Raw genomic sequence first — 15,826 nt, 5'->3', positions numbered from 1 at the left:
TCAGTTGTCAGGCATTTTCTCTGAGAAGAAAGACCACCCTACCTTCAGTCCAGCTCTTCCATATCACATGATGTCACAGGCCTTTCCCATTTACCCAAGTACTGAAAGCATCTCTGTCTCATGCTCATCCATTGTTTGCTGAGATAATGGGAATGTAAGAGTGTAGGAGCATTTTTCACCCAAGTATTTACAGTGCTGAAATATGTTGAGTGCTGCATGAGAACCACCTTGTAGGAGATGATTTGATACACATCAAGTACAGATTAGAAACAGGTAGTTGTAACTCACTGGTCAATTTAAAAAAACACAGCCTATGTGCTGCTGTGATTCTATTGCGTATGATTTGCAAACAAAGAAAAATCTCACAGAAGGGAGTTTTTCTCCTTTAGGGGCAGTTAGTTCCTGATGAGATCAGAGACCCAGAACACAAAGTGCTGTGTAAGACCAGTGAATGACTGCAAAGGTATTGGAAGGAGATGGTGGAAGGTATGGAGGCAAGAAAAGATGTAGACCCTGTTGTGAACACTTCTTCCAAGTGTGAAGAAAGCATGCAGTGCACTAGTGTTAGAAACAATCGACCATTCAGCCTCTAAAAGGCCTTAGAGTAAATGAAGTTTGAGAGGCCTGGGTATCTCAGCTGCTGCTGCCTGCTGCATACAATGTTTACACTGTTGTCTTTTTCCCTTTTCCCTTAGCTCAATACTGTGGCAGCAGATCAAAGTTTCACCAGCAGAGACATCGAATCGGGTGCCATGCAGCTGAACACAGAAGTGTGTCCCATTGGGAAGCTGTCTCGACGGGGCTTCTACTTGGCTTTCCAGAACTCTGGGGCTTGTGTAGCATTGGTGTCTGTCCGAGTGTACTACAAGACTTGCCCAGAGGCAGTACGGGGTCTGGCCCATTTTCCAGAGACATTAGCGGGTTCAGAAGGGCTGACAGAAGTGCCTGGGGTCTGCGTGGAGTATGCAGCTGAAGAAGTAGGCTCTCCCCCAAGAATGCACTGCAGCACTGATGGAGAGTGGCTGGTACCGATGGGCCGATGCCTTTGTGCTGTTGGGTTTGAGGAAGCTGATGGGAGCTGCGTAGGTGAGTATGCAGACACTGGCTGTAGGCCATGGGAGAGGTTCCAGGGAGCTAGAGATCAGAGCATCTGTAAACATTAAGTGGGATGAGGGGAGTTAGTGTGGTCTACTTTTCTTGCCTGCCCTCTCTGCCTGCCAGGTGTATCTTATACCTTTCTTCTCCTCCTTAGCTTCTCTTTTTCAGTTGTCATTTTTCACCTCATGTGTCAGGTGTAAGACCTGCACACACCTCTCCACACCCTCTTGGGCTCCATCCAGAAGCCTTCAGCTCTGGAGCTCGTTTCTGTGAGCTGTAGCTGTGTGATTGACACTGATTCACTCAACAACTGGTTCCCAACCCTTAAATGGCAGCCTTCTTCTCTCAGGGCACATGGCTCAGATGGATGGAACAGTGTATTTGTCCTGTGACTGGAGAGCTGAGAGCCGGAGGAGGGCAAGTTTCTCCTCTCTTCCCACCTTCTGCTTGGACTGGGATGGCTTTTCTGCAGTGGGAAACCATGTAAAGCACATCACACAATACCATCAGTGCCTGGCTCATTTCTGAGGAAGACTAACTAGCAAGCATAAGAGTAACCAGGGTGCTGGAGACAGGGACTGAGACAGAGTTTTTGTCATGAGCAGTGCTGGGGTGCTCCCTTTGCCATGGGAAGGACAAGATCCAGCTTCTTGGGGAATGTTCATGGTTTTTTAGGGGAGAGTATGTGTATGATGTTCTGGGAAATAAGTATTTCTGCAGAGAGGGGGGTAAATGAACATCTCTGCTTCTGTTGTCAGAGCCATGTGACACAAGGCTAATAAGGCATATAGAAAAAGGAATCTGTGCACTGCTCTCAGGGTCAGCAAGGTGCCTTGCCACTGGTTTGTTCTGCCTTTGCTCTGCTACAAGGATCCCGTGACCCTATGGATCCCCACTGCTTGCTGCTCATTTTGCTTGAGGAGCTGGTGAAGGCTGAAGCACAAGATCCTTGCCCTTCTCCGGCAATCTCCTCTCCATGCGCAGCCCAGCCAGTTTTTCCACTTAGGTGCTTCACAGCTCTCACCGCCCTCCTGTGAGCACTCCCCTGGGAAGGGGCAGGGAAGCTGTCATGCCTGGACAGGCCCTGACTGCTATCACTGCACACGTTCATTCTACATCTGTGCTTTTCTCCCACTCCACCCAAGTGCAGCTGCAGTCAAAAGTGTCTTTTGTAGGCTCAGAAGGGACTGGGGAGGTCTTCAGAAGAGTGGAGAACCTAGCAGGGGTAGGGAGGGGTACTTCACGCTCAGAGCAGTCTCGTATTGGAGGATTCATCAGATGTGTTGAATGTAGGTTGTCTGCTGGGGGGTTATATTGGGATCCTCTCCCTCTGCAGTAAAGACCAGAAGTTGTGCAAACGACTAGCAAGGTCCAAGTCAGGATGAAGCCTGAGGTCAGAGATTCTGCTTTCATCCTCAAGATGTAGGACTTCTCCTTCAAACATGTAAAGGGGGTCAGGATGGAGGAAGATCTTCAGGCAGTGTCTTCCTGACACTAAGCCTTGCCTGAAGTGGGAACAGAAAAAAAGGAAAGCCCAACTGTGAAGCCCTTTTGCTTCACAAGAGGGAGGAGAACCTGACTTCTGTTTAGAGAACAGGAGGCAACAGAAAACCAGAGGCTTGGGGTTCTGAACTAGTTCATACAATCCCTAGGTGAAATCCCATCCATATGAAGCTCAGCCACACTATGATCCGGGGGAAAGCTGTGCCTGCCCAGAGCATTAAATCTGTCTCTCAAAGCAGACTTTGCTGCTGATAAACCTAGAGCCCTGTGATTAACTTCCTCAAGTATGTAATTTAGTGTGAACACGAAGGTTGGCTGTGCCCCTTGCTTGTGTTACCTGATGGGCTCTGTGGGGTGGTGGGTGAGCCGAGCTCAGGCTTGGTGCCTACAGACTGCTCAGTGCTTGCTGGCAGCCTCCCGAGAGGCACCTGCAGGAGGAATAAGGAGTGAAGGGAGGGCCTCAGCCATCCTCTCAGCCCTCTGGCGCCTGCTGAGCGGGCCCTTTCCCAGGCCTGTTTTTCCCATCATGTAGCCTGGAGCTGGTGCCCAGGGGCCGGGGAAAGCAGGCAGCATCGGCCAAGGGGGCTGGGCTGGAGCTGAGACTACTGGCTCTGCACCTCCCTCGCCGCCTGCGCTCCTGGGGTGGCCGAGGGCAAGCGCTCATCCACCTCATCTACCCAGGGAACCCAAAGCGTGCAGGGGAGGGAGGCAAGCTGGGGAGCCCGGCTCCCATCGCTGCCAGAGGCCCGCCGGGCAACTCTTCCTCACCCCCACGCGGGCCCTGCCTGCGCTGCAGCCCGCCGGCATCTACCTCCCCCACCTCCCTCCCAACCCGCCGGGCGCTCAGCTCCGGTGAGGCTTCGCTCCGCCTCCGGGGCGGGGCCGGGCACCGCGCCCTCGGCGGCTGTTGCCGCCTCCGCGCCCCGCCGGGGCTCGCAGCCGTGGGGTGCTTGGTCGGTGCTGTGCAGCCACCTGCTGGTCGCTGCCGGCCCGGCGGGTGCTTGGGGCCGGGCTGCCTCGGCGGGGGAGGGAGACGAGGCGCCGGCCGCCGCCGCACCGCCTCGTGCTGTCAGGCGGCGGCCAGGACCCGGGGGCGGCTGGGCTGGAGGCCCGGGGCTCCGTCCTGAGGCTCCGGGGCCGCGCCCCTCCGCGCCCCGGCGGCTTTCCCCTGCCCGTGGGCTGTGGTGCACTGGCAGCTCCCAGGGCGCCGGTCAAAGCGGGCCCAGTCTTGCACGGCTCGGAACTGTGTGGGCTCACGCCTGCTGCCCGCGGGAGTTCGTCCCGCGCTGAGTCCCGTCCCGTCCCGTTCATCCCAGAGCGCCCTCGCTGCGGGATGGGTCGTTCAGGCAGCTGGGTTTCTCCGCTTCTGCCCTCACCCCTGCCCTCCTTTAGTTTAATGGTGCAGGCACGGCCCCAAGTGATTCCCTCAAATGTCTCCCGTTCCCTCCTCCCTGCATTCCCTGTCCTTGCGGGGCGTGCTGACCACGCGAGACAGATCTCCTGCTTGAGGGGCCTCACCACCACCACCGGTGGGGGAAGCAGGTACGAGCTGGGGTCTGGAGCGGCACCGGAGCTTAGTTCTGGGGGAACAGAGGCCGAGCAGCGGTCTCTTGGGGGAGGTGCTAACTGACCTGGTGAAGGTCCCCAAAACCAAATTTCCCTAACTTACTTGCTGTCTCATCCTGGTAATAAGAGGGTGTGTATGTCATCCCATATTTATGGAAGGTAACCATATCACAACCTCTTGTTATGCTGTGCTTGGTTTGTTTTTCATCTTGCTGTCAAAGCTTTCCTAACGCAAACTGATCCAGTGTCAGGGATTTTTGAATTTTGAATGCTGGAGCAAAATGGCTGGAGGCCACAAAGCTTTCATCTTCACTCCAGCATGTAGAATTGCTCTCGGTTGCTAGCAGGCTAGAGATCAAAGTAAATTCTCCTCTCATTGTCTATTTCCGAAGGAGATGATTTGATCTTGAATATAAATGCAATCTCTTTAGGCTGGTGATCAATGCTTGAGCCTCTTAATTCTTTCAAGAAGCTTTGCTGTCCTTGACCACATAACTGTGTTGTTGTAGCTCAGACTAACAGACTCCTTCCTGAGCAGTTCAGTTATTTCCCGAAATCCAAAGTTGCTGGTTGTTCCTGCTTGTGATTATTTCTCCTTTCTGTGCTGTTTAGGCTTATGTGCTGCAAATTCTTTTGGCCCAAGTAAGTCAGTATCCCCACATAATTGTGGGATAGTATTACTGTGCAACTGGTAGCCAGCCTGCCAGGACCCAGTGTTAATGGGAGAATTTGCCTGCTATCCCAGGGCAAGAAAAGGGACCAATAGGAATGAGATGAAGCCACTTTGCTGGTGACAATCTAGATAGAGATCTCAACATACACTGAGGACTAATGGTGTGGTGTCTTGTTTGACTATTGCTAGTGGATTTTTTTAGGTCCCTCAGGTCCCTTCTTTATGTTACATATCAGGAATGGTTGGATTACTTTTGGCCTCTGGATAAAGGATCATTTCCTATGCTATGTTCCACCACAGTAAATCATTTGTGTCAGGCTCCTGAGCAGATAGCTTTGGGGTGTTCTCTATTGGGATCACCTGAGGGTTTATACAAGACAGTGTTGCTTTTATAGTTCATTATGAAAAGGGTAATTCCCTCAATGCTCAAGTTAAATACCAAGTGGTAGCCATGGCAGAAAGTTAGTGTATACAATTCTCAAATTTCTGATTAGGTTGTTTGTTTTTTTAGTTTAAGAACATTCAATAGATTGTTTTAGCACAGGCAGGTAAACATTTAAATTCACTTCAATCTCCCTTGCTCATTTTCTCCTTGCTACACATCTATAGAGGAAAACCATTGACCTTGAGATAACTGATAGACAGACCAGTGCTTCTGTTGATCAGGCTAATAGTAATGCAGCAAAAACTGTCAGATATTATACTTAAAGAAAGATGTCACTGCTTATTTTTGTAGGACTTTCTAGTCCATAGAAAGCACGTGGCACCTATTTTCTTGCAGTCTGAGTTGGCTCCGTAGCCACTTACACTCAATGCTGTTAAGTGAACTGACAGATGTCTAGATATTACTCAGGTTCCTCCTAGGTGATGCTCTGGCACAACACTTGAAATCAGAAAAAATGTTTCTGCTAAAATCCCTGCTGCCAATCCCATGTGAAGTCAGCAAGTAGAGGACTCTGAGGAGTACAAGGACTTGGAGCTACTATTTGCAGCTCGTTCTTATGGTGTGGAAAGCTTGAAGGGCAAGGTGGGGACCAGTCTGGGTGTATGTTGAAAGAACTCTAAGAGACTGAGCAACAAAAGCTTGTTTTCATACAGCATCTGTGAGGAATGAGATACCACTTCATTACAAAAGTCATATCATAATGATCCTACCTTGAGTTTACATCCTGTCTCTGTCTTCTCTAAGATAATTGGTCTAGGTGACCTCCAGGGGTCCCTTCCAACCTGTGAGGCTAAGAAAATGAAAGAAAAACCAGCAGATAAAGAGAGTTCAAGAAGCTGAATGAAACTAGCAGGTGGTTTCCTGTTTATTCTGGTTGATCTTACATTGATTTGTTTGTCTCTTCACAGCCTGCCAACGAGGATTCTACCGTCATTCCCTGGAGACTAAACACTGCCTGAAGTGCCCCCCCAACAGCTTGTCCAATGAGTCAGGGGCTACGTCTTGTCCCTGCAATGCAGGCTTCTACAGAGCACCCGCAGAGGGCCAGAACATTGCTTGCACGCGTGAGTCATGGATAGAAAAAAACAAACAAACCATATCTATACAGGCTGGGGGGATTATCTTACTGAGAACAGCCCATGAAGAAGAATGTAGGGATACTTGTGGGCCGAAAACCAGGCATGAGCTGGCCACGTGTGCTAACAGTCCAGACAACAAATTGTGTCCTGGGTGGCATAAAAAGAAGTGTGGACAGCAAGTCAAGGAAGGTGATTCTGCCCTCTATTTTGCTCTTGTGAGAACCCCCCCTGGAGTACTTCATCCAGCTTTAGGGTCCCAGGCATGAGAGAGACATGGAACTGTTAAAGTGAGTCCAGAGGAGGGCCACAAGTGACCATCAGGATGGAACACCTCTCCCATGAAGAAAAGCTGAGAGATTTGGGGTTCTTCATCCTGAAGCAGAGAAGACTTTGGAAAGATCTTGTTGCAGCTTTTCAATACTTAGAGGGGACATATAAGAAAAATAGAGACAGACTTTTTACCATGGCCTGCAGTGACAGAGCAAGGGGCAATTGTTTTAAACTGAGAGGGGATATATTTAGATGGGGCATGTGGAAGACATTTTTATGGAGCAGGTTACCCAGAGAAGTTGTGGATGCCCAGTCATTGGAAGTGATCAAGATCAGATTGGACAGGGCTTTGAGTAACCACTTCTAGTGCAAAATGTCCCTGCCCATCACAGTGAGGTTGGATTAGATGATCTTTAAAGGTCCCTTCCAACTCAAAATTGTTCTGTGATTCTATGAACAAAGACATAGGAGGAAACAAAATATTGAAAATGGGGATCAGAGAGGGGGATTGTCTGGGAGGGCAGGGGGTTTAATTTGAAATGCATCATCAGATGAGAAACTGCCACAGTACTTTGGGTATAAACAACTGGATCTAATACTTTCTTTCATGCTTCTTGTAGGCCCCCCCTCGGCTCCCCGCAATGTCAGCTTCTCCCTTATTGGCACACAGCTGAGCCTGTGGTGGCAGCCACCCAGTGATCACGGTGGCCGAAAGGATCTGACTTACACAGTCTTCTGTCACCGCTGCCATTTCCTGCTGTGTGACCCCTGTGAGGCTGGGGTGGTGTTCTCCCCCAGAGCTTCTGGTCTCACTAAACCTGCTGTGGATGTCGACGGCCTAGAAGCTTACACCAACTACACCTTTGCTGTGGAAGCCCATAATGGTGTCTCAGGGATGGGACCTGCTCCACAGAGAACTTCTCCAGCTGTCTGGGTCTCAGTAGGACATGCAGGTTAGCAGAAGCAGAGAGGAGTTCTTCCTGCTCATCAGGAAAGGAAGATGAATCTCTGTGAATGTTTAAGCTTTCTCCATCTTCTCCTTCTGTCTGCCACATGTTTTGGTATGGTATGATAAGGACTGTAAGGTACCTTTGCCTCTGGCTTGTAAGGTCCATCAGTCATATTCCTTGCAAGTCAAAGCAGCAGTAGTCATTACCCAGCAAGAGCTATGAATCCACCAAGGACTTATCAGAGGTGAGGAGGATAAAGCCCTCCCTGTCATACATTAGTATAGTCCAGCCTAAGGATTGTTACCTGTGTGACAGGAAGAACAGGGAAATGGTAGGAAATACTTTCCATGACTTGGATATTACAAAAAGATACAGCCAAACACAATAGAAATTCTGCTGTAACTTAAAAACAAAAACAAAACAAAAGAACCCAAAACCAACCAAAAAAAAAAATCAAATCAAAACAAAAAACCACAAACAAACCAACCAACCAACCAAAAAAACAGCTAAAAAATTTTGAAAGCATAGTCAAATGAGGATGTTAAAAACATGCAGATTCTTGACATGTTTCTGTAGTTTACCTTCAAGCTAGCTAGTTTGGCTGTCCTGTAAATACTTTGCAGAGTGCTGTGAAACATGGTTGTAGAAAAGTGACATTGTAGTGCTCAACATCCCTTGGTGCTTTCCCTAAGTTCTCATTCAATAGCAAAATACAACTTTTCTTCCTGACCCTATGAAAGGGCAGTGAACTCAAAGCTAGAAAAGCAGAGCTACTTTTAGCTGGCTTTATTACTTGTTGATGGTGAAGGACAGAAGAGGCTTGACTCTTCAGTCCTTGTAAACTGCTGAGAATTATTTTGTTATTCATAAATAGCATGCATTTGCAGTAAGCTGAGATTCTGAGCATTGAATTTCACTGTATCTTTATGAAATAGATCTGCATTCATAAATCACATAGCATAGTTGTATTACTGCTGGTGTAGGCGCATAAAATCCTGACATTTTATTTCAAATTGAACGCTTCCACTGCAGTGCTGGATTGGGCGTAATTTCCTGGAACACTGCATTTGTTTTGGGGGCCAGAGTTATGCTTCCATTATTGGGGTAGAAGCATAGTATTCACAGAAAGCCATTAATTACAACCAGAGACCTCATTTCGCTTTCACCACAGAAGAGAAAGGTGAGGGACGGCAGTGGCATGTGAGTCACCTCCAGTTGCATGTTATGACCAGGGAAGAAAAGAGCTTCTGGTGGAGAGAGGGCATTATTTTTTCATTTCTCCCTGATGTTCTCTGTTCTCTCCCCTCAGCTCCAGTGACAGTATCCCAGTTCATCCTGACACAAAGAGATGACAGTAGTCTTTCTGTTTCTTGGCTTGCCCCACAACAGCGTAGCCGGACCTCAGTGGAGTATGAGGTCATGTTCTTTGAGAAGGTGAGGTCTGCCACCCAAAGGGGTGGAAGTGTCCTTTGTGTTCAGTGTGGATTTTTTACTTGACCCTGCCTTATTTCTGCAGGGAGAGGAGGCACGTTACACAGTGAAGCACCTTCTTGAGCCAAATGTCACTCTGACAGACCTGCAGCCAGACACAGCTTACCTGCTCCGTGTGAGATCCATCACACCCCTTGGGCCTGGACCTTACTCCCCAGAGCAGGAATTCCGCACCCTTCCACCAGGTAAAGGACAACCACTGTTACCTGATTTGGAAGAAAACTGCCTCTCCACATCACGCTGTATATTCACATGATGCATAGATCTCTTTTTGTGTTGTGCCAACTGTAAAGCACAGACACTACACTCTTGAGTTCCTTGTCACCAGGGTCAACCTTGTTTCTTTGTAGAAGTGTAGAACAAGAAGACAGTTATCCTGTTTCCTTGCTGTTATATAAAATCCACTTAACACTTTCACATTCAGAGCTGATCAGTCTCAGGTTTTTGTGTTGTACAGGCAAATTGCATGTCAGCTCTTCATGTCATCCTCCTGAAAGACATTTTGATTCTGGCAAATGTTTCTAACTTTGAACATTAGCAAAATGATTACTATATAGCTCCTTTTGTCACCAGTTAAAAGGAGAATTCAAAGGACCTCTTCACTATTCTTTCCAGCTTTATTTCTACTTTATGTAGTCCTGCCTCTAGATGTAACTCTGCCCCAAGAGATGGTATGCAATGCTGAAAAAATTTCTCCATCAAAGCAAAGAAAGTGTAGAAGGACAAGCTATAGAGGCCACAGAGAAGACCTTTCTCCTATGTGAAATAGCATCTCATACAGGCCACACTCCCAGCCTCCTGTTTCTTTGTATTACCCAGAGGCTTCCTCTTTATAAAAAATTTCTATAATGGAGTTTGCTCTCTTCTAACTCCATACATTCACACAGTCTCCTATTTACCTTATGGATAGTTTTAGAAATACATCAGTTGAAATTATGCCTTTGAAAGGTGAGTTTTATTGTAATGAAATAGGACTTGGAAGAAGGCAAAGGCATACCTTAATGTAACTAAATAGCTAACTATGTAAAAGCTGGTAAGGAGTTATCATACTGTGATTTAAATGTAATTTAAATATTGGTCTTTTTTAGCACCAGGAGCTTTTGGTAAGATTTTAATGAAGTCACAGTGCCAAATGATGATGACATAAGTGATCTTTAACACTTGAAATAGAATAGTGTATCATAAAGGTTCTGTGGAAAATATGTAAGTTAACATCTACCTTAGATGGTTTTGATATTTATAAAAGGACATGTTAGAAAATGCTTTCATTGAGATCATGCTTTTTTCCCTAAATAAAAGTTGATCACCTCATCATACCTGATAACAAGTTATTTTAAATATGAAGGGTATTAAAAAAAAAAGTGCTAGGAAGGTTTCATGTGGTGGTAGTTCTCTGATAATACAAGAAGCATTGTTCAGCTGTAAAGGTCTGGAAATATTAGTGGAATAGGTTTTTCAGGGAGAGGGTTTTTTTTAAAATCTGAATTTGAGAATTTAGATCCCTTAGTTTCCTGAAGAAGTGCTATGTCCCTAAAAGATAATTTAATTAATAAAAGAAAGTATTTAATTTTTCAAACCTTGACTTTGTTTTTAACAAAAAATAACATTAGGTCTTCTTAATTTCTGCTTAACTAAGCTGGCAATTTTTAATAATTTTAGTGGAATGAGTTAGCATCAAATTGAGCAAGAATAAGAAGTGTTAATTAGACTTTATGGATGTTGACCGTTGGACTTGATGTTGGGAAATACTTCAAGACACAGCTGTCTGTTTCACACAAGCTGTTTTCTCACTTTAAAATGTGCTCATTTATTGAAATAATTTGTTTAGGAATTTTCTTTCTTCTATATGTTTTCCTGAATCTCTTTAGGGGAAAATATTAAAAAATGTAATTTCTCATTAGATATAGATATGAACACTTTTTGTTAATATATTTTTCATTTCTTTTAAAATAGTTTTTTAAGTCATGGGAAATAAGGTTTAAAAACACATACCTCACCAAAAGAAATAATTTACGATTTCCTCTGATGAATGCTGTATGGAAATGGATGACTTTTGCTTTAGAATCTAAATGAAAGAAGACAACATGTGTTATGTGAATGCTACCTGAATGTTATCCAGTTACAAAATAAAACTACCTAACAGATTTGAGAAAGCTGTTAGACTGCAAGTTTGTAAATCAGCACCAGCTTGCTTCAGAAGTCTTAAGCAGAGAGTAGCTTCTATCAAGGTAACTAGGCAAAGGACTAACTCCAGATATTGATGGAAGAGGAGTGTGAAATTAGTGTTTAAGGCAAGAAGAGAGTAATGTTAGACTGATGGGGAAGACCATATCTTTGCTCTGCCATAGTCTAAATCATCTGAGCAGAAAGAAGATTCTGATATGAGAGAGTAATTGAAATGGAATGGAAGGGAAGGAACAGCTGTTCTTCATCTTTCAAAGTGTCGTGGAATTTATGTGGGAAACCAGGTATATGGATAAATTACTCAACTAGAAGACCAGTACTGTAGATGAGAGTCAGCCATCTACCTGCCAGAAGGTGCTTCATGCACATGAGTAGTAGTATGATTGGACTCAACTCAGGTAGCTCTGTGGCCTGGAAAACAAATGTCCGTAGCTCACCTAATACCATTGGCTGGTAGAAGCTGGTTGCTACACTGCAGACAAATAATTCTTGGTCTTTCAAAACATATGGCCTTTTTGTTTATTTCTGCAGACACAGGAGCTCTGTCTGGTGGAGTTATAGTCTCTATTATCTTTGGAGTTCTGCTATTCATTGGATTGCTTCTGGGGCTTTTCATCTTTCGGCGAAAGTAAGTGTTGATTTTTTTTGGTATTGAAAAAGGTACAGATGTAGGAATATTTGAGCTATGGATACTTGAGAAAGGAAGGGAGAAAGGAAGGGAGGCACTGATTTCTCCCAGAATATTGGATGGTAGAGGTAAGTTAAGAAAGAGTGTTTGTGAAAGACCAGTGTGCGTGCTGCAAGATGGAGTGAGTCAGTAAATAATTTTGATTAGCAGAATTGGAGGGATCAGTCTGTCTGTAACATAATGCTTGCTGCTAAGGACAGAGGAAAATGGGGTTATTTCTCATTTTTGTTGTGATCCAGCACTATCATGCTGTTATCATGATAGATGAATAAAGATCTTGTTATGGTACAATCACTTTTATAGCTACTGATCGATTAAGTGTGCAATACATGTATCCAGTCATTTAAAACCATTTTCCATGTACTTTACTGGTCCTCTACCCAGACATGAAATTCTACTTCCTTTCTAAATATCTATAAGGCTGCTGTTGTTTTGTTTTAAGAAGATCAGGTACTGTACTGAAAGTGCACAGAAAACAGGAAATAATTAGAAATTCATCTTTAAGTCAGCAAGCAGAAGGATGAGCAAAACTTGCATGGGAAACAGAGCTCCATTTCTAAATGTAAACAAAGCATCACATTCTCTTGCTAGCTGTACTCTGCCAAGTAGGCGCAGCATGTGGTTCCACTTTGCTCTGTGTTACCCTGAACCCTGTCACTGACCAGCTAGGGCAGACAGCTTGGAAGTCTTGCTTTTTGCTTTGCTATCTGCTGATCATTTTGTTTTCATGACTGCTTCTTATGTTCCAGGCAGGCTCGTCGGAGACAAGCACGGCCAGATTACAATACTTCAGGCTTTGATCGAGGTGAGTTCAAAGGGGCAGTAGCCTGGAATGGGTTAGAAGGAATGAAAAGAAGCACTAGAAGCACAGACAAAAGTGTGGATTTCCTGATCTAATTTTCTTCTTCCCATAACATCTCTACTCTTCAATGTATTTTTAGTAGATTTGTTTACTCACATTGTCAGAATTGCATGGCTCCACCTCTGCTTCTGTAGCTTTGCTCTACAAATCTTGTCCAAAGAGTTGACAGGTTAATTTGCTCTTTTATTTCCCTTTAACATAGAGAAGGTCTGGTTGAAGCCCTATGTAGACCTGCAACCATATGATGACCCCAGCAGAGGAGTGCTGGAATTCACCAAGGAACTGGATGTCACTTGTGTTACTATGGAGAATGTGATTGGAGAGGGTGAGTCACTTGTTGCTCTCCCCATCTTTCAGTTCCACCCCACAGATATTTTGCTGCCTGTTCCCTGAGTTAATCTGTGAACTTTGGCCTCTGGTTGTCCTTAGGGGAGTTTGGGGAGGTCTATCGTGGGTCCCTGCGGCTCCCAGGGAAGGAACGCGTTGTGGTTGCCATCAAGACCTTGAAGTCAACATATTCAGACTCACAGTGGTGGAACTTCTTGCGTGAAGCAACAATTATGGGGCAATTCAATCACCCAAACATTGTACGCCTGGAAGGAGTTGTCACCAAAAGTAAGAGAGTCCTGAAATGGGAGCAGAAACTGATACCTTTCTTGGGCCTTTGTTAGAGAGGATGCTACCAGAGAGGCTGTGCTGGAAGAAGCCAGACATTGTCATGTTAGCCATGGCAGAGAATGAGGAAGGGAGGAGGGATACAGATTTCCAGCAGAGGCAAAAGGCAGTATTAGCAGAAGGCTTCTTGGGTTAATAAGTGGATGAGAAATTGCGATAACATAAGGGATGCTGTAATATTATGTGTCTGATACAAGGAGGAATACAAAATCATTGGGAGAATACAAAATCTAAGGACAAGGGTTAGACACCTCTGCCAGTGGAGTGGGGATTTTGGTTGGGGTTGTATATGGTTCTTTTGTGTGAGGCCAATGTGGACAGCACTGAAAGGCAAGAATAGAAGAATTGCAAAAAGGCTGACACTTTCTTGTCTTCCTCAAGGGAGACCAATGATGATCATCACTGAGTATATGGAGAATGGAGCGCTGGATACTTTCCTTCGGGTGAGAGACTCCAACCTGAAATATATTTGTGTCCTGCCAGAATTTGCACTTGAGCTGGATTTAGGATTATAAAAGAAGGCTAGAAATAAGATACAGACATATGCTTACTTTCTGCTCGCTAACATTTCCAGTCTGAACAATTAAAACTTGATGACATCAAGTTTGTTCAATATTCAAAGGATTGTCTTTGGTAGTTAAAGTGTCGGTGTCTAATGTTGACCCTGGAGACCACCAGCAGTCCCTTAGTGAGAACCTGTTGGGTTCTTTAGGCTGTAGCATTGCCTTTTTGCTTGTTCACCAATGCTCACTTCTGCAAGTTGATAAGGCCATTAACTACAAAGCAAGCAGATTGATGTAGCTGATTGACCAGGATCTTCTCTCACTTCTTCCATGCAGGAGAATGAGGAAAAATTTAGTCCCGTCCAGCTTGTGAGCATGCTGCAGGGAATAGCCTCTGGCATGACATACCTTTCAGAACACAACTATGTGCACCGGGATCTGGCTGCTCGCAACATCCTGGTAACACGCAGTCTTCAGTGCAAGGTGTCTGATTTTGGTCTCTCTCGAATATTAGAGAATGATGCAGAGGGAACCTATGAAACCAAGGTAATGCTAAAAACAATCTCTTGGTCTTGTAAATGAACTGTAGTCACGGGGAGATTTGAATTCTGCCAGATAAGTATGGCAGAATTTCTTCACCGTAGGAAACACCAGGCCGGGGAAGATTTTGGATGGAAAATCTCTGAGGAAAACATGTAGTAAAACTGCAAGTCCCAGTATGGATGATTCAGAAGGTGGCACTTTTCTGTCTGGAGTCCACATTGATTTTGTTTGCTAAGAGACTCAGAGTAATTGTGGATTTGAAATCAGAGGCAAATAAGAGGTCTGATCTTTTGGGCTCTTATTAACTGAACCTAGCTTTAAAGATAGCCCTGCTGAGTTCAGAGGTTTGGACTAGAGACATTTGAGGGTCCCTTTAGATGAAAGTTCCATTGATTTTAGTGTTTGGTGTCATTCAAAGTAGGGATGTGACTGGTGTCAAGCTCTTACTCTCACAGCATTTTGGTGTAGCGTTCAGTTGAACAGAGGGCTTAAACTCATTCACTTTCCAAGAATGTTTCTGTTTCTTTGAGATATTTTCCCAGGGGGGGTTTATATCATTCAAGTGAAGTGGGCCCAGTCTTTGGACTGCTTTGTATGCTCCTTATGTGACAGCACTACAGAAATAAAACTCACACTGGATATACCATGTCTCCGCTTTTTCTCAGGGTGGTAAGATTCCCATCCGATGGACAGCCCCAGAGGCCATTGCTCATCGGATTTTTACCTCAGCCAGTGATGTCTGGAGCTTTGGAATTGTCATGTGGGAAGTGCTATCATTTGGTGACAAGCCATATGGAAACATGACCAATCAAGAGGTAACAGAAAAGAGCTCAAGTGCTGATTTAAAATAAGAAACAAGGCATGTCTCAACTTTTGTAGATCTCCCTCAGCCTGGAGTTTTGACATTCTTTTGGACGCATAACTACAACGTCTCCCTCTGCTAAAACCCAATGCAACCAAGTGTGGGGCTGTAAGTGTCTAAGCCTCTGAACCATCTCCAGGTGCCAACAGCAATGAGCCAAATTAAAAACTGGTTAAATTGGCCATGGCCTTTGGGTCTGGAGATGTTCTCTTTTGGTTTCTTTCTCTCCTTTCTCTGTCTCTGGAGTATTATGTCTGGCCTAATTCAAGGCTCAGCACATCTGGTAGGTTAGCATATGCTGTCAAAATTTTTCTTGAGTCTGGTTCCCTTTTTCTCACCAGGCCTGTGCCAGGATTGTTTGGTCCTCACTTCTCATGAGTGCATGCCATGAGTGGCAAATGGCAGCTAGGCTAGTAAAGGATTGAAAATAGCTG

At 45.2% G+C, this 15,826-nt stretch overlaps 1 protein-coding gene across 4 annotated transcripts in view; it reads left to right on the top strand.

The window, feature by feature from the left end:
- EPHA1 (EPH receptor A1) overlaps nucleotides 1–15,826 on the top strand; it is a 35,235-nt gene that overhangs the window by 16,726 nt on the left and 2,683 nt on the right. For 3 of the 4 annotated variants that reach the window (XM_008499114.2, XM_030453692.1, XM_030453697.1), the window contains 12 exons: nucleotides 696–1,086; nucleotides 6,194–6,349; nucleotides 7,255–7,587; nucleotides 8,894–9,018; nucleotides 9,101–9,260; nucleotides 11,791–11,887; nucleotides 12,697–12,752; nucleotides 13,012–13,134; nucleotides 13,239–13,424; nucleotides 13,866–13,927; nucleotides 14,324–14,533; nucleotides 15,196–15,345. In XM_008499114.2, the coding sequence (XP_008497336.1) occupies nucleotides 696–1,086; nucleotides 6,194–6,349; nucleotides 7,255–7,587; nucleotides 8,894–9,018; nucleotides 9,101–9,260; nucleotides 11,791–11,887; nucleotides 12,697–12,752; nucleotides 13,012–13,134; nucleotides 13,239–13,424; nucleotides 13,866–13,927; nucleotides 14,324–14,533; nucleotides 15,196–15,345 (2,049 nt within the window). The remainder of the gene's footprint in view (nucleotides 1–695; nucleotides 1,087–6,193; nucleotides 6,350–7,254; nucleotides 7,588–8,893; nucleotides 9,019–9,100; nucleotides 9,261–11,790; nucleotides 11,888–12,696; nucleotides 12,753–13,011; nucleotides 13,135–13,238; nucleotides 13,425–13,865; nucleotides 13,928–14,323; nucleotides 14,534–15,195; nucleotides 15,346–15,826) is intronic. The other variant, XM_030453703.1, reaches the window with a different exon arrangement.

The sequence above is a fragment of the Calypte anna genome, chromosome 1 (genome assembly GCF_003957555.1).
Source record: "Calypte anna isolate BGI_N300 chromosome 1, bCalAnn1_v1.p, whole genome shotgun sequence".
NCBI classification, from domain to species: domain Eukaryota; kingdom Metazoa; phylum Chordata; class Aves; order Apodiformes; family Trochilidae; genus Calypte; species Calypte anna.
The sequence above is the reverse complement of the archived record's forward strand: the minus strand, read 5'-3'. Positions and strand labels throughout refer to the sequence as shown.